This window comes from Lepidochelys kempii, chromosome 7, assembly GCF_965140265.1.
Source record: "Lepidochelys kempii isolate rLepKem1 chromosome 7, rLepKem1.hap2, whole genome shotgun sequence".
Lineage (NCBI taxonomy): Eukaryota > Metazoa > Chordata > Testudines > Cheloniidae > Lepidochelys > Lepidochelys kempii.
In genome coordinates, this window is record NC_133262.1 from 38,674,428 (window position 1) to 38,695,616 (window position 21,189).

The following is a 21,189-nucleotide window of genomic DNA, read 5'->3' on the forward strand; positions in this document are numbered from 1 at the left end:
TGGTACATTTGACACTGATTCTTTGTATTTCTTTACCTAATAAAGTTGTTCATGAGCTTTATGGAGTTACTTTTTAAACCACTGAGACACACTGCATCTTGGGCAGACAGTGATTATAAGTTTTGCTGTGCTTGGCATGATGGAACTTTGTTTTGCTCTCAGCTAGAGCTGTTTGTTTGGACTATTTCTTTGGAGGCTGTGGGAGAACAGGCTAAGGAGTGCATAGTATCCATTAAACTAAATAATAAAACTAAATTGCTGCCTTGAGATATTCAGCTCTTGAGTGTGGGGAAACAAAAATTGATTCAAGATTTTGTTGCTGTTCACATAATACTATTAGCTGTGCAGTAATTCAAATTAGAGTGAGCTCTGTCTCCTGGATGGTTGTTTTGGAGACTGAGTGCAGTATCTAGGGATCTGGGGCAAAAATTGGGGATTGGTCCTGCTTCAAGCAGGGGGTTGGACTAGATGACCTCCTGAGGTCCCTTCCAACCCTAACCTTCTATGATTCTATGATGAGGCTGTTTCCGTTTGGACCCTCTAGGCCAGAGGTTCTTAACCAGGGTACGTGTACCCCTGAGGGTACACAGAGGTCTTCCAGGGGGTACATGAACTCATCTAGATATCTGCCTAATTTTACAACAGGCTACATAAAAAGCACTAGCAAAGTCATTACAAACTAAAACTTCATACAGACAATGACTTGTTTATGCTGCTTATTATACTATACACTGAAATTTAAGTATAATATTTATATTCTATTATATAGTAAAAATAAGAAAGAAAGCAATTATTCAGTAATGGTGTGATGTGACACTTTTTTTGTATTTTTATGTCTGATTTTATAAGCAAGTAGTTTTTAAGTGAGGTGAAACTTGGAGATGCACAAGGTAAATCAGACTCCTGAAAGGGTACAGAAAAGTAGTCCGGAAAGGTTGAGAGCCACTGCTCTAGGCACTTCCAGATTACAAGTAATGTCAGTCTTGCAGTAGGAAAAACTAAGAAGTGGTGTGTAGTGCTTAGCAGAAGAATCTTACCAGTGAAAAAGAGCAGTGGGGTTAGGGGGCAGGGCAAATGTTTGATCAGAGCGGGTGAGCATATATATTAGTGGTTATGATCACAAAGGCATAAAATGTTGCCTAAGGGAAGAAAAATTACCATGTCTAAGATATACTTACTAGTGTCTTCATTTCTGAGAGGAGGATAGAAGAGAAAAATGGTAGCTGAAAGATGAAGCAGTGTGCAGGGTTGGGAGTGGGAGCAAGAGGGGTGGGGTGTGAGGATCAGAGGGCGCACGCGGCCAGAGGGTATGTGGCGCAGCAGGGCCTTCCAAGAGAGAAGCCCAGAACTTTGCACCTCAGGGATGTAGCAGGAGAAAATTTTATCCTCCTATAAATGGAGGAGGGGGAGGACAAGAGACAGGACAGATGTGATGATTAGAAGCATCAGCAAGCGGGGGAAGGAGCTGCAGAGCTAGCCAAGTGGGTCTGCTATGCATTGAAACCCACTGATTGGATTAGGAACTACGTGGACTGACTATCCAGTATGTATTGAAAAAGGAAATTGGGAGGGGGGGGTGATGGAAATGAGTAAAAGTGTAAATTACAGATACTAAAATACAGATATTCAGTCCTGTGTTGTGTTAAGATACGTTACAAAGCATTTCATTCCTAGAGAAATGTGACCCTAGTCATGTGATCTAACGCTGCTGACTATGGTCTAAATTCAGCCCTCAGATACATGCATGCACTTGCCACTGACTTCTGTGCAAAGCATTTGATCTCTTCCTATGGTATTTCTAAAGTGCTTATTTTAGGATCTAAAGCACCAGCACTACTCAGTATAACTTTACACTTGGCTGTCTGTCAAAATTGTGATGTGAGTGCTAAGAACTTCATTTGTTAAGGATTTGGGCTTTTCAACCATTTTAGAGAGATGGGATTGACTTAATGGTGTTGTGTAGTTTTTGGTTTTTTTTTAATTCAGTAAAAATATTAGCACAGTGGGCTAGTGGAAGCACAGTATGGTGTGAACCAGATACAATCTCTAGGATATTCTCCTTGAGCTGGCAGGTGTATGAAAAGTACTTCATTATTAGAAGACAGTCCTCATTGAGGAGTGCATGTGGTTTTGGAATAATCAGAGCATAAACAGCTTCAGATGATTGGTATCTAATTCTATGCTATGATAATCCCTTGTGTGTTCCATGGCTTCGTGTTCTCTGTTTCTGATTTTTTGTCAGTTAACTATTTTTGTTTCCTTGGTTTAGGTGATTTCAGAATGATAATTGGAGAAGACAGATCAAAGGTGCTAAACATAGTGAAAGAAAATGTGCCCCATTTTCAGAAGCTCTACAGTAACATATTACAGGAGTGCCCTCAAGTGGTTTATAAGCACCAGCTGGGCAGGCTAGAGGTAAATGGTTTACATTGTATGTTTTAAACCCACAAGTGGAATTGCTTTATTACTTAGACAGAGAGCAAGAATCTCACAATGCACCAGTGTGAATTTCTCTAGTTTTTCTCATTTACATTTATTATGCTTCTGTTACTCAACTACTTCCAGCAGTTAGCAAACTTGGCACAAATACCAATCTATAAGAATGAGGTTTAGCTCTCGTGCACAGTAAACTGCCATTCAACCTCTCATTGGGTGTGGCTGCTGAATGAGGGAGTCTTGGCAAGGGGGAGGAGGCTGGTTTAAAACAGGTGGCTTGATGACTGCCATTCAGAAGAAGCAGATTATGGAGTATGATGGCCAAAAACAGGTGGTTTGCAACAAGTAAGTGATTTATTGTCCAATTCTAAGTATTACTATCTGCAACCAAATTAGCCTAGGTTTCAGTGAACCCAAAGAAGTTTGAGTTCTAGCCACACAATTCAATGAACCAAACGCAAACTGAGTCCTGGCATCATCCCACCATAGCCCCTACTTCAGAAGTCCATCCCTGGAATTCAGGTAGCCCGAGAATGTCGTGGAGGAAGTGGATGACCAAGAATAACACTTTGGTTTGAAAGTGCATCATCAGAGCAGAAAGTACCAGATGAAAATGCCGGCCCTTTTGAATTACCCCTCATCCCATGTTGCAGGTGATTGTGGACTTGCATCACAACACTGGAGTGTGTTGTCCTGTCCAATCTGTTCACTCAGCCCTACTGTGCACGTTCTTGTGTACATTCTAAAGATTGTTGAAATATAGTGATCAAAACCATAAGTTGCAGCCCAATAACAGTTACCTCCTCTTAATTCAATGCATGGAGGAACTTTGCAATAGAATAAATATTTTAAGTGAACTGTTGCTTTGAAGAATGGAATCTCTTATTTGGATGAGAGGTTTTTTTTAAAAAAAGACTTAGTAGTAAGTTCAGAAATTAAAAAAATTAAAAATGTGGAGCAAAGGGTGTTGACCAAAACATTTCCTGCAAATTACATAAACCTGACATGATGCAAAGTTTAATGCAGATGAGAGAGAGATTTCTCAAACAGTTTTGATGAAAACTAATCGTAAAATAGTGCGAATCCCTATATATGACGTTAATAATTTTGCTCAATGCTTGAACTTATTCAGCACTTAGAACGTATTCAGCACATGGAATATTCAACACAGTTCCATGGTCTTTGAGATTATATTTGTTTTCCTTGTTTTCTGCATTTATTTTATTTAAGAGTAATTTGAGTAAATTAAAAATGCATATAAGCAATTGTGTTCCTGACTTGCTTGCACCATCAGCAAGATAGCATGTGCAAATTGGATGGCTACCTAAAAATTTAATCTTGCACTTAGGTTGCCTTTCAAGGTCATGGTTGAGATTATGCTCTGGAAAAGCAGTGGGAGCTCTCACTTCTGTTGCCCATGGCTCTGTGTGTGTGCACATGTAATAGACTGCATTATCTTTCTGCATATATATGCAACTTTGTAGCTTTATGATCAACATAGCTTTAGCAGGGATCAAAGATAGCCAAAACCCTTCTGTGCTCACTTTGGAAACATGGATTTTGTGTTAACCATCTTTACTACGTGTAATTGAGTTCACAATTTTCCTTGTTTTTTGTGTTTGTAATGTTCAGATCGATAAAAGTCCAGAAGGTCAATTCATGCAGTTAATGGCTTTGCCGAGGACTCTTCAACAAAAGATAACTTCTTTTGTAGACCCTCCTGGGAAGAACAGAGATGTGGAAGAGGTTTTACTGAAAGTGGCCCATGACCCTGACTGTGGATTAGTGGTACATCAGGGTAGGTCTGTAGGTGCATGGGAGGCAGTCTCTGATTGGAAGTGATATATTTAAGAATTAGTGTTCTACACGAAAGCAGTTTAAGAGAATTCAGCCCATCAATTTAGAAGGGTAGAGGCAGAAGAGAGAAATTATAATTCGGAGATGTTGCATTGTACCCAAATGCTTAATTTTAGGATACAATAGATGCAAACGTACTCAAAAATCTTCATGTTTGTATATCAACTTTCACTTGTCCAAATTAACATGGAAAAATATAAAGTTCCTGTTTCAAATCCTAAAAGAAATCATTTTAAACAAGAACTGGATTTAATTAGAACATTTAATTTTCTGGTTGCCTGACAGGTCTGTCTTGCCTGTCAGAACAAAGGCATAGTTTCAATCAAATACTGAGCTTCAGTGGTATGCAAATGTGTATTGTGCTACTCAGTTCATTTGAATTTGGAAGAATAACTCCAACAAACTGCAAAATCCTCACATTATAACTAGCACAAGGGTGGGATGTCTTGGAAAAGACATCAAACTTTGGGCAAAAAAAACTGTTGAGTCATGTTAGCAGGTTAATGTATAGACACTTGTGCTGCTGCCGCCAATGCTGTTCTTGTTCTGTAGATAAATGAAAATATTTAGCATTTGTGCAGTTCTTTATATCTTCAGAGTACTTGACAAGCTCTAGCTAATCCTTGCTGCAACACTGTGACATAGAAAATAATGAAAAAAGCACAGTTGTGATTTGTCCAGGACCCCATAGTGAGTCTGTCAGAGCAGTGATCATTTTTCTTCTTTATGCGCAGGTATTTCCCCACATATTTCTCCAGTCAAGGAGAATAAACTTTAATTATACAGTTTTAATAAAAACTGTTTCTGAAAAATCTCACTTCTTACTTTGTAATGCAGCAAAGTAATGCACATGAAGATGGAAACATTATAATTGAGACCAATACTCTTCTATTCTTCAGTGTGTGATAGTGTACAAAGGCTGTGTTGCACACAAAAGTTCACGCAAATAAGTATATTTAGACAATATACTTGCATAATACAACTTAAATGCTGTTTTAAAATAGACTAAACAATTTTGAAAGTATTTTTACAGCCACTATTATTCTTAATTGTATTTTTTACAGCTGTGTCTAAGGACTAGCCAAGAATGAAGATCCATTGTGCTTGGCACTGTGTCAACAGAGAGAAGTAGACAGGCCTTTCCCCAAAGAGTTTATAATCTAAATAGATAAGACTGACGCGGGACAGGGGGAAAAGGGTGTAAAACAGAATGTGAAAACACAATTTCATATTGAAATAGTTTGTTCAATTCTTTAACAAGCCCAGGCAGGGAAATATGAAATGACAAAGCCCTGCTGAAACTGTGCATGCTGAGGAAACGTGATTGATTTGAACCACCCATGACTGGGCAACTGGGTGCAGAAATATAATGGGGAAGATTGAATTAATGGAATCAAACTCTATTAATTACTACCAAGTCTTCAGTATTCTTTTTTCATATAAACAATGTCATGTTGTATAAAAAAAAAATGTTAGAAGAGCATTTGGAACAAATTCTTGAATGAGCATGACAAAGCAAAATAGAAAGTTTTTGTTAAGATAATTATAAGTTTTACTTACAGGCTGCTTTACTGTATAACTGGAAAAATATTTAACTTGCAATTTTTTTAAACTTTTTTTTAAGACTAAGATGGATAACATCTGTGTGTTTATATCCTTTCCCTTTACACAGGCATTTCAGGAATTGTGAGAACTTCCAGTCTAATACAGAGTTCTAAAACCATACTAACAGCTGGTAAGAACAAATGCCATTATATACAAATAGGCCTTTCGGTTTCAGAAAGTACAAATCTTAAAACCTCAAGCTCTCTTTGTTACAGAACTTCAAATTATAGACTTTTGGTCTTGGGAAACAGAGAAGCCACTGGAAACTTTCACTAGTAATCGCCTCTCTATTTTCTATAATTATTGGGAAATCATCAAAAGGCAAAGGAAATCTGAAACGGGGTGTGATGGGGATGTGGTGTATATATATTACTTTAGAGTTCTGCTCTGTCGAGCACTTGGCTAATTTGTACTGATATTTTGCTCTTCTTGTGTTCATGAAACTTTAGAATTCCCTCAGGATTTCTACTCATGCAGGGAGAGCAGAATGAGTGTAGAGATTTGCAATGTAGACCAGAGACTAGAATTTTTGCCCTAAAAATTATACTAAGCTAAGCACTTACTGACAAAAGTTTCAGACTACATGTAAAATAAATATTTTGCCATATCAATACCAATAGAGATACCAATATCAATATCAATACCAATAGAGACCAATACTTTCATGTTCTTAAAGGAGAAAAAAAAAAAAAGTGAACTGTCTTAGAAAACGAGTTCAGTGATAAAAGCCACCTGAGAAAAGGCTTAACTTTGTTTAATATTCAAATTAAAAAGATATACATTGGACTGGGAAAGGCCAGCTGATGGAGGGAAAATAATTGGTTGGCTGTGGGGAAACAGGTGAAGATTGGGTGACTTTTCCTCCTTCATCAAAAAAAACCTCATCACCTTCTCCATAGTTGATACCCCATCCTGGTGTGCTACCTGTCTGCCTCCTACAGTGGATCTAATATGAAGATGTCCTGAGCCTTCTAGTTTAAAAAATATTTACCTCACAGCTAATTTAGAGTGAAATATATTAGAGCCTGAGCTGTTACTGAGCCATCAAAATAGTCGGGTGATTTGGGCCCTCATTAAGCCAGGGTCACTGGTAGGCACACTGGAGTTTGCTCTAAATTTCACTTCAAGAAAATTCCTTAAATTGCATAAAGCAATGACTAGATGTAGGTTGTAGCTCATGTACATGTTCCCTACCTCCCAAATGTAGGTTAGATAAAAATTATGGTTTAAGAAGTTATTCTCCGTACCAAACAGTGAAGGATTGACTTTCCAGAGCTGTTATCCATCTTGAATCAGGAGCTCTGTAACAGGGGAGTCATACCCCCATCACTTTTTACCAGTCGTAAAAGAGGAAGAGGTGGAGCAGGGCCTCGTGAAGAAGGTGGGGGCATGGTTTGGGGACTGGTGGCCCCCCACTTTTAGGGAGCTTCTGCCACTCCTATCTTGAATTTACATTTCATATTCAATCTTGTGGCTATTCCAAATGTTCAGGACCATTACTAGCTTATTTTGGCTAAAATAATTATATAATAGGGATGATTGTACTTTGTGGGTTGATGTGTTTTGTTTTTGTTTTTTTTAAATCATGATGTTTTACAGTCCAGTTGTATTACATAGAAAGAAAATAGCCAACCTGTTGCCTAATCTTTCTCAGTACTTTGAGGAGACTGAGAAAATGAAGCAACTCCGGATTGAAGGAGAAGTGTCCTTTGTAATGAGTTGGACATGTTACCTGTGTGTATAGGGTCTTTATTGCAATTAGTGAAGCTGTTGTTGCTTCATGGTTTGGTATCACGGGAGCCTGGTAGTGGCTGAATCTCTCTTGCTCTCACTACTGATTAATATGGTGGTATTTTTAGACATACAAAACTGGCTTGTGAAGTTCAAATATGTCAAAAGAAGGAAATGCATCTGAAGCTGAGGAAAGATGGGCTTGATGTTGTAGCACAGGAATAGAAGTTGAAAGATCTGGAGTCTAATTCCTGCCTCTGACATAGGCTTCCTGTGTGATTTTAGAGTAAGTCACTTAAACCCTTCTGTACTTCAGTTTGCCTTTCTGTGAAAGTAAGGATAACATTTAACTACCTCATGTAGCATTTGATCCATTCATCTTCATAAAGTACTTTGAGATCCATAGATAGCAGGTGCTATAGAAGTGCAAAATATTGGTTAAAACAAAATATTGGTTTTTAAATCTTCAAAAATGTCTATGAATTCAGTGCTTGTGAAAGTTAGCTGACTGCCTGGGAGAATGAGACTGTTCGTATACAAACTGCTACAGTATGAGCCACAGCAGTGCAAGCTTCCCCACGTTGCTCCACATGAGTATCTGAACTCTCACCTGGAAGGACCCACCTCGGACAGTCCATTGGTGGCTCCTTCTCAATGCCTATTCAGGCTGCTTACAGAGATTTCTAAGATGTGGCTACCTGTGTTTTGGGACACTAAAAAACACATTATGACGACTTATATCTACAACGCTTTCTGTTTTGTGCGCTTGAAACAGAGCCATCCTGAGATCTGTTTTCTCATCTTCTTCTCTAATGTTGGTTTTGTGCCTAGATACACAGTATCATTAACTTTGTATCTTACCATAAACAACATTTTTGCCTTTTAAGTAGCCAGTCGTGGGATTACATTTATCCCTGAAAAAGTTGGTAACCCTCTCCACATTTCCATGTTACTTTTGGAAACGAAGGGTTGGGTGTGCTGGTTCAGGCCAAATAAAAATGGGCACGAAACTTTGCCTCAAACTTGAGGCAAACCCAAACCCCAGTGAGTCTTGAAAGGTTTGCTTCTCTTTTCTTTCCTCCCTCCCCTTTTTCATACACCTCTTACCTACTTCTTGCCAAAAGCAGAAGCACCAAAATAGACTGGATAGATCTTTTAGGATTACTGGCCTGCCTTAAAGTGCGCAGAGATGAGCCCTCCAGACCAAGGAAGTTTGGATAAGGGTCTGAACTTCTGGATGACTACCAAAGCCACACCTCTTGAGGTGTGGTTATTGCTAATTTTAACATTGGAGTGAATGGAACAATTTGAAGTCTCAAACCTGCCCTTCTATAAAAAGCATGCATTAGAAAAACTGCCATATCTCTGCGAAGTCTGCTTCTGAGAAGCTTTTCTAAACTGTGTTGCAATATGAAAGAAGCACAGAATCCTTTTTTTCTTCTTATAGGCAGAGCTGGAAGAGCTGCCTGTATAGCTATGGTTGTGTGACACTTCCCAATGGAAGACCCTGTTTTCACTGGTTTATGACTGCCAAAGTTTTAACTGTTGGGGCTGAAATCTCCCAGGCTGAGTGTCTGTCTCAGGTAACATATTTGAAAGGTTTCAGCTTCAGTGGTTTCAGCCATTTCTGAGGAAAAAAGGTTGTTTTTGCCCCTTTTACAAAAATTCTTTCACCCACTGAGTTGCGGGGGCTCTAGTGCTGCCATGCATTGATCCAGAGACTTGAAATTTATCAGAGGGGGTTGCGATAGGGTCAGGGATTTGCCTTTTGCCCTCCCCAGGAAGATTCCACCAAATTTGCCTGGTTATGAACCTCTGTAAAATGTGCATTTGCGCATGCTTAATGGTGACTGCTAAATGCTTGGAAGATTGTCTGCACTGAGCCTGCTCCATCTTGGGGCTGCAGAGGCTGAGTAGGGAGACTCTTGTGCTTTCAGAGCTCCTCCTGCCTTTGCCCAGGCAGTGAGGAAGCTACCTGATTTAAGTGCAGAGGGGTGGGGAGGCATGGGAAGAATAAGAGCAGGGGGTTGCTGGAACCAGAGGTTGGGAGGTACCAGAGAGGGAGAAAGGTGGGTAGGTATATAGAAGCAGAGTGGGAGGGAGGCAGGAGCCTGTGGTGTGTGAAGGAGGTAGGGTTGGATAGAAGCACAGGGGGAGGAGGGCAGAAGCTGGGGGACATAGGAACAAAAGGATAAGTGACCATTACAGCTACTCCCTTCCAGAACCTCAAAATGAACCCAGGAATCGTGAGTCTCTACATTCCTCTCCTGTCTGCACATAGTTGTCAAACCCACTGGCAAAGTGTCTCATCCTCTTCTCGAGCTGGTCCACGTAGCAGGAGTAGGCTGTTATCCTCTCAGTCACTCCGTGAGCTCAAGTGGTATGGATGTAAAGGACTGAGCCCTGCTGCCGACCCAAGCTGGGGCCAGTGTGGTTCCACATAATGATTTTTTTGTCGTTGTTTGTTTATTAGAAGCATTTAGGAAATTAAATTAAAAAAAAAAAGGTTAAAAGAATGCTAAGGTTGCAAAGATAAGCGTCAAAAGTCAGGAAATTCCAGTTAAGGTTGCTGCTTGGTTTTTTCCCACAGGACCCCTGCATCATTCAGTGAGTGTGTAGTTACTCAATTTTTGTTTGTATCTTCATGCAATGTGTAGCTCCAGGCCAAAACCTGCACTGCATACATAATTATTAATTCCTCCTAGGCATTTGTTTCTGTGGTGTTCTCACCATAGTGTCTTTGTGCTTCACAATTACTTTATCTTTATAACATCCCTCAGAAATGAGGTGGGGGGTATTCTCCTTTTACAGCTTCAGAATGGAGGCAGGAAGAGAGGAAGGCCAAAATCGTTTCCTAATTTTGGGTGCCCAACTCAAGAGCCTGAATTTCTTAGCCTTTTTATAGCACTTCATATGTTTGAGCAAAGCTTCAGTCAGCTTCAGTTGCAGTTGTGAGCACTAAGCACTTCTGCAGATCTGACACTGGGTGTCTCGCATTGTGTTCCTCCCCACTGTCTGGAATGTCCAATTCGAGGTCACTTATGAAAATGCTGGCTTAAGTGCCTTCACACAGGAACTCTGTGGCAGAGCAGAAGTAGAATTCAATTCTCAAGGATGGTATTCAACTGCCTAAACCTTGAGACTCCTGTATCTTCCTGCAGTCCTCTATCTAACTCATTCCATCCCTTCCAAATTCTGCAGTAAAGGGCAGGGGTCCTACAGACAAGTTTCTTTCACTACAAAGTCCAGATTCATCCCCAGAAACCCATCCATCTTGTGCGCTGAACTGAGGCAGGGGTTCTGTAGAGGGAAAAGTCATACATAAGCATGGAATTAAAGGTTTACAAGGGGACCTGATTAAGGTTGCCACTGGATATTTCATAACTTCAGAGTGCTTGACTTCGCAACATAAGTTTGTAGATGTAATAAATATTTAGTTTACATTTGTATCATGCTAGATCTCTCCTGGAGTTCAGGAAAAAATGTTTTTTCATTTGCTTAGAAATTAATTATTAATAGAATTATTTTGCTTATTACTACTGCTTTATATTTTCCTCCAAGTGTGAGGCTCATAAAATCTTTGTGATTGTTCCATCAATTTAAAGGCTTGTAGTATGTTTTAAAGGAGACCTTGAACCAATTTCGATTGAAGTTTCATCAGTACTTTAGATATTTGCTGCTAGGGGACTGTGACTAATACATGTACTTCAAAATGTCTAATCTGTACTGCTTAATTAATATTTAAAGAGTAGTAACTTCTGTTTGTTTTTAGCTCCAACCAGTTCATTTTCTTATTTATTGAGATACAGTACACAAATTTGTGGCAGATCCATAGTGGTGCTGTTGTTTTAATAGTACAATACAACAAATCTGTTCTAGGAACAGGCCTTAAAGAGCTGAGTTCATTTTAATTCAGTTACACCTAAAGATACTGATTTTGTTACTCTTTTCCTTAACAAAGATACCTCTCTTTTTAACTCTAATTCTCCTAAGATGACTTTGAACTAGTAAAGATGTGAAAAAGTGTTATGGATCTTCACTTATGTCTCCAACTGTCCCTTACACCCTTCTTTCTCACACAGTCCTATTCAAGTGATACTGGCAAGCATATAGATAAGTGGCAATGCCAGCCATTGAATCAGTGGTTTGAAGCTCTTTGTCCATTTTCCTTCTATTCCTGGCAACTGTGTTGGCAAGGCCTGATGTCTGGAATCTCATCCCTAGTACATTTGTGCAACGTTGATGTTAATTTTCCCTACCATCATTCTAGCTGAAAGCCAGTGATTGGTAGTTCTGACTTTATAAAAGGAGATAATGTATCAATACTCCAGAAGCTTCCAGATAATCACTAAATGATGTTTAATTAGTACAATTAGTAAAGGATATTTGTTGCTTTTTGTAATAGCCTTGCTGCTTTAAAAAAGAAACTGTGGATCCTAAAACACCTACAATCCAGCCTTTAACAAGCTAATCTATACCATGCTGTTAAAGTGAGAGTACAGTAATTCATATCCAGGGTGGTGGTCATTACTTAGCTGGCACACTGTTTGTTTGCTAACATTATTTGGCAGAGTACACAGACATAACAAAGAATTTCAACCCACCTAACAGGACTATCCTTCATCTTTCTCTGCCAGTGTGGTTTTCAAATAGAGCTTGAGCTCTGTATTTTTGTTTGTTGTTAAATGCCCTATTTAGCTTTTGAAAATGTGCCTGTATAATTTCTGAAGTCTGTGGGGAGATTTCTGGTCTGTTTTCTATTAGAGATGGCACCATCGTTTGATTTATTTTTCCTCCTAGCTGGAGTCTGTATAGTCTTGTGGAACTGAAAACTTTGACATTTTATGTTTAGTTACTCTTAAGGAGTGATTGTATCTTGATATTTTTGAGTTTGGAAACTTTATCTGAAATAAAATCATACTTCATTATCTTGACAGGAATGAACCATTGAGCTACAGGTTTCTGTGAGACAAATTCAATTCCATTGAATGTTGACAAATACATGTGTCAGATATACCAAGGGACTTTTCTTCTTCTACTCTTCATTTTATTTATTTATTTATTTATCTAAGGGACTGAGTTAATGGGTAAAATATTGCAAACTAAATAATCTCTGTTGCTGAAGTTCCATTGAAGTCCACACACATGCTTGAGTGTTGTCCTAAATAAGAGATGTTTTTTTGAGAATTGGAAACTAAATTTGCCTTATGTTTTATGGACACTTTGCTGTAATTATGTGCAAGCAGCCTTTATATGTTGACATCCATTGTTTGGTGCAGTGGCTGTTAACCAGCCAACAGCAAATATTAACCACTGCTCCACTTCACTATAAATGCAGCTGTTTAATAGTGCAGTGGTTCTCATCCAGGGGTGTGTGTACCCTTGGGGGTACACAATAGTCTTACGGGGATACATCAACTCATATATATATTTACATAGTTTTACAACAGGCCACGTAAAAAGCACTAGCAAAGTCTGTATAAGCTAAAATGTCATACAGACGATGACTTGCTTATACTGCTCTATGCACTATACACTGAAATGTAAGTACGGTATTTATATTCTAATTTATTTATTTTATAATTATATAGTAAAAATAGAAAGTAAAAATTTTTTCAGTAAGTGTGCTGTTACATGTTTTTGTATTTGTATGTTTGATTTTGTAAGCAAGTAGTTTTTAAGTGAGGTGAAACTTGGGCATACGCAAGACAAATCAGACTCCTGAAAGGGGTACAGTAGTCCAGAAAGGTTGAGAGCCACTGTGATAGTGCATATGTTAATCCTGAACATGAGTACATGACAGGAAGTGAAGAATACCCCCTCTACTGTAGCTACAGGGGAAGTTTGGGAAAATGGCTGAATTTCAACATTCCAGGATATTTGGGCTAACCCCTTGCTCTTACAAAAAAATTGATTTGGGACCCTTAATGGCCAGAAGCACTTACAACCTCTTATGGCTCAATCCCCAAAAATGTTTGCAGTTGTGCATTATTTTAAGTCTTTGTTCTGCATCATCTGGTGGAAAAATTTAAGTGGGGGGAAGGAGGGAGAGGAGGAGACCCACGCTCCAAGTAATCATGGATTCATAGTAAAAGCTGAAAGATAGTTGTTGTCCAAGTGCTCACGAGTATGTCTTCAAACAGATTCTGAAACGGGTGTAGAATTGTGACCATTAACTTTTACTACAGATGTGACTCATCACCCAGAGGGCTGTTATAAGCAATTTGCTATATGCAAAAACCTGCATTTTTTTTGTAGCATGATGGGTTGGGATAGGAATAGATAAAGCCTCTTATTACATAAGATTCCAGTCTCAGGGCTGAAGTGGGTGGGGTTCAGTAGAGTGCTCACTGCAGGGAGGATATTAAGAAAATCTCTTAATGTTCAACAGCTGCAAGAGACTGTACTGGTTGGCAAGCAGATAAAACTGGCTGGCTTTTCTGACTGCAGTGCCAATGCAGCAAAGGAGCCCTGCAGGGATATATTAACTGCTTTACTGCTGATATTCCATCTGCCATACTGTTGTTATAGTGAGAGTACATTGATTTCATTGGAATGGCAGAACATAATTTTTACGTACAGCAACTTCAGTATTACAGGTTTGTGTTTTCTTGGTGTACAGTACCCTAGTAGCTTGGGCAGTAGTCAACAGGGTCATATTTTTTTAGGCAATTTTATTTGGGACAGGAACTATCCTTTTTTCTGTTTTACTGTGCGTAGTGCAATGGAGTCCTAGTCCATGACCAAAGCTCCTAGATGGTACCGTAATGCAAATAACAGATTATTTGTCATTTACTTTTCTTGACTGCAGTACTCTAGAGTCCATATGCATGCAACTATATAAATTTTAATTTGAAAAGTATTGTGTATGGTACATATGATACATATTCCAAACAAAGTTCTCTGTTAATGTTTGGGTTGAACAGTTAGGTACTCAAGTGAATAAATGCAAAAATTAAGATTGCATGCACATCCTTAACTCAACCTTTTCCTGCATGTCCATTATTTCTTTTTAATGACATAATCCCATTGTTTCTGCAATTTATAATACTTTTTTCTACAGTGTTCAGTACTCAAGTAATATCTTGTAACTTTGTATATACACTTGCACTTCTTTCGTTATGTTAATTGTCCAGTATTTCTTTGACTTAAAATATTATTTAAAATACTTTTATATGAAATTGATTACTGCTTAAGGTATATTTTAATAATTGAATGAGATGTACATCATCTTCTTTCCACCTTTCCAAAGATGCTATTCAGTGGATGTTACACTTAACTCTGAATCTAAGTTGCCTGTCTGTGTCAGCAAGCTGTCACTGTTCCGTTATACTGAAGTATGTTTAGCAAATATGGTTAAATTACTTCAATGTACTTTCTTAGTCTGGCATACAGAGTAATGCACAGTTCTGCAAGCTGATATGCGTACATAAGGTTGTAGAAAAGGTAGTATATAGTTTAGAGTACATTTTGTTGCATACGTACAAGGGGGCAGAACTATAACTGTGCAGCCTTAAAATCTTGATTTTCAGACTTCTGAGTGCTTAACCCTGTAACTTCAATGTTCTTATCGTAATGTAGGGAATTTCATACTATTTTTTTAAATTAAAAACTGGGGGGAGGAAGTAAGAAATACATAAAAAGCGTCACTCTCCAGGGCCTCAAAGCTTTGCTGGCTTGCCAAAAATGAGCAATACTTCGTTTTAAATTTCATAATTTGGTACACTATGGTTAAACACAGCAGAACATCATGTCCCTTTCACATTAGGCCCACAAGGGAGGATCCCTCTCCTGCAAACTTTAGGAACTGAGTCACTAAAGGTGCATCTTGCAAAGTACACAGAAATAGACCTTCAGCCCTTCACACTTAGAATGTGCACAAGTACTGAGGCAATGGCTGCTTTAGATCTCAGGCTCAGCCCTTGCATACCTTCATGAAAACTAGCCATGCATGCATGTGCAATGTCCTTCCTCACACACTTAATGAAGAAGTGATATGCAGCATTCTACTCCAAAAAGCTCAAATCAGAACAAATTTTCACCACAATACTCAGGCACTTTTCCTCTGAGAGCTTTTACCTTGCCAAATTTCATCTTTCACTTTATGGCTCTTTCAATTGCAGGACTATTTTAAGAGAAATGTTCAAGAATTTTTTTATAATGGGAGAAGCGTAATTTTTTCATTCAGGTCCTAATCATCTTCTTGACCTCTGCTCCAATAGCTGATAATCCTTGCTGGTTGGACTCAGGATCCCCTCACAGATGTCATCTAGTGATGGCCCGGCCCCTCGGCTTCCTGACTTCCCCAGACAGTCCTTCTAGTATTCGGCTCTGCTTCTGCTGCATTACTTATGGTCTCTATCAACTTTTTGGCATTCACTCCCTTGTCATCATGCTCTCCCACTTAGCAGAACACACGCAGTGGGTGGTAGAGAGCAGGGACACAGCAATGCTTGACAAGCTGTTCCACAAGGATGTGCAATGCAAATGCCTCCTGAGTTATCACTGCAGATATCTTCAGCAGTGTTAAGAGTAACAGGCAGATATGTCTGCATACATGTATACAATTATAACTTCACAGTCCTTTACTCATTTTGACTCTTATTGTCACCAGAAGCACTTCAGGGTGAACAGTGCCTACCCTGTTTTGAATCATGCATTATCATTCTTAGCGGTTGCTATCCATGGAATTTGTCAATTTTGTCTATCTCTCACGTGCCATCAGCCTCTATTAGCTACTATATTATGAATCTTACAAGAAAAGGAAAAGTTAGCTATCTGCTGTTGCTATACAAATAGCCTTTGGTCACCTTTCCAGGGAAGTATTTTATTTGAAGATTTGTTTAAGGCTTTCTCAAGAACTAAATAGTTGTTTCTCTTCCTAAGTTCTGCCTGTCTTGTTTTTTTCTTAGGGTTGAAGAAATCAGTGACTTACAGTATGAAGAAAATGTATAAAATGACAAAAGGATGCCTAAGGAAGGCTTCCTGATGTCCAAGTTGTGTACATACTATGTATAGGTAAATAAACAGACTTCTTTTTCTCTGAAAATATTGTGCAATTGGTACCTGTTGCTTAACTGCCTATGTAAACTGTGGATTGGTAGCAACAATTATACTATGTATATACAAATACTTGCTTACATGGGGTACGGATCTCATTTGGTGCAGATAATTTGCTGACGGCTGAGGGAATTATTTTGCAATTATACTTAAGGTTTTCCTGCATATATTAATGATTTGCCTCTCAAATACATTTGCCAGAAATGCTTGTTTGCACATCTGAAAGCAAAAAAATAAAATTCCTATATGTTTGATAGCTTTCCTCTCCAAAATAGTCCAGATTCTTTCTTCTCAAGCTTTCTCCTGTTCTCATCTCCAGTCTCTTCTGAGGAGTTTATAGAATTGTGGGGTCCAGTTGAGTTTTAACTAGATATTAAAACTTTCCCCATACAATTCTTTCTTTATTTATTTTTTACATTAAATCCATGTGAGCACATGTATTTTAAAAGTGCAATATTACTCTATAACCCTTCTGCAGAGTGGAATCCATCAAGAATACATTTTTCTCACACACAACCCAGAAAGGAGTACTTGTGGCACCTTAGAGACTAACCAATTTATTTGAGCATGAGCTTTCGTGAGCTACAGCTCACTTCATCGGATGCGTACCGTGGAAACTGCAGCAGACTTTATATACACACAGAGATCATGAAACAATACCTCCTCCCACCCCACTGTCCTGCTGGTAATAGCTTATCTAAAGTGATCATCAAGTTGGGCCATTTCCAGCACACACACACAAACTCACTCTCCTGCTGGCAATAGCTCATCCAAACTGACCACAAGTGCCAGAAGTACTCCTTTTCTTTTTGCGAATACAGACTAACATGGCTGTTACTCTGAAACAACCCAGAAAATACTTAATGAGATAGAAGCATTTTGGAGGATATATTTCACTGTCTGTGCCATGTCTGGGAGCATAGGTAACTGAAGAGTTACGAGCCGGTAAGGTATCATAAAGGTCAGCCATTCTTGGCAATCCTTTTAGTTGACAGCAACATAACTCACAACTAAATAGTGGCTGGGAGGTTATATTTCAAAACAAGGTCAATTTTCATTAAGCTTCTGGGTCCAGTAATGTGTAAGTTACGCAATATATTTTAAGTGTTCTGCACTACCAACTCACAAAGTGCTTTAAAATCAGCCTGGTTAAAATCATGGACGTTGTTAGTTACAGTATAAACTACTTGATTAATGTAAATTGTAAAATGTGTGTAAAAATACTGGCCATAAGGATAGAACCTATTCTCCTCCAATTAATCAGATCAGCTTTACAAAAGAGATTCAACTACCATATTCCTATTACTTTTCAATAAGTTATTAAAGATGCGGTCAGTGGAGGCATTGACTTTTTAATGTAATGAGAATCTTTGATATGGTGTATTAGGAGTAGCTGCTGAAAATAATGGGAATGTTTCAGAATTCCTTTTTCTCTTTGGATCAAGTGGCTTTACTTCCTTGTTTATTCAGAAATGGCTTTTCTTAACAGGTGTTCTCCATATGAAGGGACTTGACAGGGGCATCCTTTTTCCTCACTATTTGATCTGGTTTTAAAGCCAGTGGCAGTCGCAATAAGGCAAAAACAAAAATATAAAGAGGTTAGGAATTTAAAAGCAACTTTCCCACAGACTACATTTTTTGTTGCCTAACCTTAATTACTCAACTTTATCATTTTGATTTCATTTAATTGGAAGTTTTAGGAAAATCTTAAATTACAAAAAGAATTGAGGGTGTAAAACCAGCTGTTACCTATTTCCAAGGAGTAATTTAAGCATATCATGCAGCTTGGAAATTTGAGTGGGAAGTTGAGGAAATAACATAGTGTAACATGGCTCATTAATTCAGTTCTGCTTTCATCACCATTGAACAGATGTAACAATCTATGACTTTAAAATCCTGAAGAGCTTAAAGTGATTAAATTTAAATCTAGAGTCAGTAGATAAAACTAGATTGTTCCATTTAAAACTTTATTGGAATAAGACTGATAATACGGAACATTGAATATCCTCCTAAAGCCATTGTTCCTATTAACTGTCTTTCCTATATGTATATTCCTATCATATTGTCACCCATCAGTAGTTGGTTACAAATCTTGGAATAGGGTCAAAGAAACCGGACAAACATTTCTGTATAGTGTGTACTTTCTGGTAGTGGTAGGCTTTACGTTTCCAAACTTCCAGGAATACAATATGTGAGGCTAAAATTTCCATATTGATTGTTTCAGAGAAAAAAAAGTAAAAAGACGGCAAGGGAATTTATATTGGAGAATGGCTGAAAACCCATTCCTTCCATAAGTTGCCAATAATTATAATAGTAAGTCTCTGCCTCATACTATTAGGTATGTTAGAGAGGCTCAGAAAGTTGGTTTGCAGCTGCTTCTGTACCCTGTGGAAAGAGACCATGAATCAGTAAGCCTAGGATATTCAGAAATGCAAGAGAAAAGTGAAACTGGGAAAACAGGTTAGTCTCCAAGCACAAAGAAAAAGAATATCATCCCCACGTAACAGGTGAAAGGTAGTGTCATCCTTGCATCACCTTTAAATAGAAAATAATTGGCACTACTTTTAACTGTGGCATATTCTGCAACAAAAGTTATTCAGGTTAGGAAACAGTTGTATATGTAGCTCTAGCATTGTGTGTCAGGTAGTAAGAGGGCAAAGTCCCCGCTCTGAAGAGTTCATAATCTAAGTGGCATACACAAGGAGGATGGGGGTTGAGAGTAAAAAAAGACAGACTAGTGGAGCTGGGGCACTTAACTAGTTAGTTCCTCAGGTTTTGGTCGGATTTTTTTGGGGGGGGGGGGAAGGGGGAAGAGAATAAAAATAAAGGGTCTGCTTGATTGCCTGCTAGTCTTGTGTACAAAATACCACTTATCTTAACCAAAAATAGATATGGAACAAATACTTGAATAATCCCACAAATGATGTATTTTGTAGTAAAATGAGTAAAAATTCTCTGAAATCAGTTGCTGATTTAAAAATGAGGCTTATTCAGCAGCAAATTCTTAAGAATGTTGGACACCATTCAGAATGACAAAGGCAGGAATAGGAGATAATGACAAGACAAACACAAGCCTACTTCCTGTGCTGTTCAAATATCCTGAAGTGTGATGTTGGAGGGCCAGATGAGTGTAATCACCCCACTGGAAAGTTATGTCCCAATTTGACAGTGTGCTGATGAGCCATCCTGCATTCCCATTAAAGTGGGGGAAATGCACCAGCCTGCAGGATTTAGTCCATGATAAAATAATTGAGAGGAATGTATTTCTCTGTAGAATTGTATTTTCCTGTGTGTATGTGTCTTCTGTTTTTGTAATCAAACTTTGAAAAAATAAAAATATTTTATATCAGGAAAATATCCACAGTTGTTTCGTGTGAAAAAATAATTTAGGTTCATAAGGTGCCTTTCACTGAACATGGGAGTGAAGACTGGAAGAATCACAGTCACAAGAATGTACAAACCAAATGTATATTACCAGATAATTCAAGTAGAGAACTAAAAAATTGCTCCAGCAAATTAACCCATTTGTTGTATGCTCTTCATATTTCATATAGGATGTACCAGATTTTCTTACCTGAGTGTGTTTATAATTCTATTACATCTAGAGGCCTCAACAAAGATCAGGGTTCCACTGTGCTAGGTGTCATACAAACACGCAAACGTTTTACAAATGTGAAGAGCGTACATTCTAAACAGACAAAGGGTGGACAAAAGGAATATCTGTATCCCCTAATTCATTATGAAGTGAAGAAGGATTAAGTGACATGTCCAAGGTAAAAAAAGATGTCTGTTGAAGAGCTGAGAACTGAATCCAACTCTCCTAATTCCCAATCCAGTGCCTTGTCAGCAATATCAGATTTTGATCAGTAAAATCTTAAATGCTTTGGCTCCCGTTGCTTCAACGACTGTCTCAGAGATTTCCTATGTGCTGGTGCTGAGGCAGTTAAAATATTTTGATACCCCTGAGCTAATACCTGGCTGAGAGCACGATTAGCAAAGCTCTTAGGCACATGTTTAACTCAAGCCCTATTCACGTAAGGGCTTTATGTTTCAATATAACTGGACATTGAAGATTTGATTCTAACTAAATTTCCATCCTTTGGTTACTTTCAGTTGTTTCTTTGTTTTTTTGTTTGTTTGTTTGTTTTGTTTTTTAATAAGGCAAATAGGGAAGTATGAATAGACCCTTCACTAAAAGAATCCCATTAGGATGTTTTATATTGTAACATGCTCATATTTCACATGTTCTTTTCGTCAGAGTCCTCACTGACACAAGATCTTGGGATAAGCAACTGGTTATGTTTAAAGTGAGTGAGGAAATGCATTAGAGATGAGTCTGAGCTGTGGAGGAGAGGGTGAGAGTACAGTTTCTAAACAAACCAGAAATCTAATAATGTTTTAATGTGGGATTGCTGTTTTGAGAGGTGCCCACTCATGAAAAATGGTTCAGAACTTTAGAAATAACTTGATCTGATCTGTGAGAGTGAGGTTTGACCCTGG

At 38.4% G+C, this 21,189-nt stretch overlaps 1 protein-coding gene across 3 annotated transcripts in view; it reads left to right on the forward strand.

Annotated features, from left to right (window-relative positions):
- TAMM41 (TAM41 mitochondrial translocator assembly and maintenance homolog) overlaps positions 1-20,108 on the forward strand; it is a 39,429-nt gene extending 19,321 nt beyond the window's left edge. For 2 of the 3 annotated variants that reach the window (XM_073352288.1, XM_073352289.1), the window contains exons 5-8: positions 2,270-2,415; positions 4,069-4,234; positions 5,966-6,028; positions 16,542-20,108. In XM_073352288.1, the coding sequence (XP_073208389.1) occupies positions 2,270-2,415; positions 4,069-4,234; positions 5,966-6,028; positions 16,542-16,618 (452 nt within the window). In that variant the 3' untranslated portion in view covers positions 16,619-20,108. The other variant, XM_073352290.1, reaches the window with a different exon arrangement.
- The last annotated feature ends 1,081 nt before the right edge of the window (positions 20,109-21,189 follow it).